The 2,005-nt window shown below is 30.7% G+C and overlaps 1 protein-coding gene across 1 annotated transcript in view; it reads left to right on the forward strand.

Annotated features, from left to right (window-relative positions):
* The window catches only part of LOC106468047 (Down syndrome cell adhesion molecule-like protein Dscam2), a 119,748-nt gene that overhangs the window by 106,548 nt on the left and 11,195 nt on the right, over positions 1-2,005 (forward strand). The window contains exon 25 of the mRNA XM_022397076.1: positions 640-825. Coding sequence (XP_022252784.1) covers positions 640-825 — 186 coding nt within the window. The remainder of the gene's footprint in view (positions 1-639; positions 826-2,005) is intronic.

Consider the following 2,005-nt stretch of genomic DNA (forward strand, 5'->3'; position numbering starts at 1 on the left):
CCAGCCTAGTTTCGGAGAATTCCACTCCTCATCAGTGACCCTGGATACTATCACCAATGAAACTTGATGATACTAATATTAGATTCTGTTTTCATTATAACCATAACGGACGACACTAACGTTAGATTCTATTTTCATTATAAACTCAACGGATGAGTCTAATGTTATCTAATTCAAACTTGATAAAATATATGAGAAAGTAAATGCCTTATAATTCCCAGAGATATATGCTCCTTTTAAATACTAATTTCAATATCAATATGAAGAAAGTAATGTTAAATTTTATTTTCATTACAAACTGAAAAACGTTAAACTCTGTTTTTCATTACAAACTCAACAGAAAACACTAAAGTTAAATTCTATTTTTTTTAATATATGTTGATACAAACAGCTAATTTCTAACAGATTAACATCCATATTTATAATGCATGTTGACGATCTTCACAGAATTGACCAATAATGGCGCAGTAAGTGTAAGGTAAGGTGTCTGAAATATTTAGTATATAAACATGTATATCTAAAAATCTCACTTTTTACAGTCGTTCTTTATAAAAAGCTACTAATAATTTTACCAAGTTTAAGAGTAATCTTTGAAAAACCCTTTCAATTTTATCAAACACACACAATATATATTTTTAGAGTATCTGTTGCGGTACAAGAGGGACTTTGGTCAGTGGGAAATACAGAAGATTCCACCTTCGGCTACCAGTTTTACCTTAAACAATTTGAGCTGTGGAACAAGATATTTTATTCAGTTAGTTGCAATTGGGATGGAGGGCGAAGGGAATCCCAGCAATGTCTTGTCTACCCGCACCGAAGGAGGAGGTAAGATATTTGAGACTATTAAACGGTTAATTCATTCCAGTCATTGGAGATAAAAAGGGTAGTTAGCTTTACGTACGCGTGTGGTATGTGTGTTATTGAGTTTGGGATCCAAATCAACGTTATCGACGATACTTCAGCGAAACGACAAATGTCGTTAAACGTTACTAGAGTAAGCAGGACTCAGTCTATTAAAGAGTGAGGTATGTCAAATGTTAATATTAACAAAATGATGTTATATATATTTGAAGTAATTAGAAACTTTTGATTAAAAAATGCATCTTCTTGAACAACACTACAGTTAGTAAAAATAACGAATAAAATGAATATGACAAGAATATATTTTATAACAAAGGTATCACCATATGCTCACTATTTTAATGTGAAGTGGTAATTTTACTCCATCTTCCCTCACAACTATTACGCCAGTCAAATTGTACAATTAAATTATTTATGATTTGATTTGATTTTTATTTCTTAAGTCAGACCCGACTAAAACTTATTTAAACAAATATATATATATAATATACTCCAGTTCATTTTTCGAAAGTTAATAACAAAAAATCTACCACTTAAAAAGTGGCAGTTTAAACGCCGAAAGATAGCGAAGCATCAAAAACCAATAGGTTTAAAATTTGTAATAAAAATCACGTAAATTGCAGATAATTTTTCCACATCAATCTTGATGTAACTTGAATAGTTTGAGATTGAGCTATAAAGGTTTGTTTATTTTATAAAACAAGCCACATTAGGCTATTTGTTATGTCTACAGAATCGAACCCCGGATTTTAGCGTTGTAAGTCAGTAGTCTTACCGCTGTTCCACCGGGGGGCCAACTACAAAGGGTATGCATGATACACATATATTACATATATAAATATACAAGTATGATACAAAATTTAATTTTATAAAGTCAAAGTAGGGATCGATATATATGTAACCTAGCTAGCTATAGTAACATAGAAGGTTTTAATGAAACAAAAAAGTATTAAACCAAGAAAGTCAAAAGTACAAAAACTGAGTTACTTAAAAATCAAAAAAGTAAAAAATATATCCCTACTTTAGCCCAGACTAACAAATCACTGTAATTATGTTAGTCTGAGCCAAAAGGGATATACACAGCGTGGTCACAAGTAAATAGACACCACCTTTTACAAAAAAAATGAAATTTTTCAGTCATATT

The sequence above is a fragment of the Limulus polyphemus genome, unplaced genomic scaffold (genome assembly GCF_000517525.1).
Source record: "Limulus polyphemus unplaced genomic scaffold, Limulus_polyphemus-2.1.2 Scaffold85, whole genome shotgun sequence".
Lineage (NCBI taxonomy): Eukaryota > Metazoa > Arthropoda > Merostomata > Xiphosura > Limulidae > Limulus > Limulus polyphemus.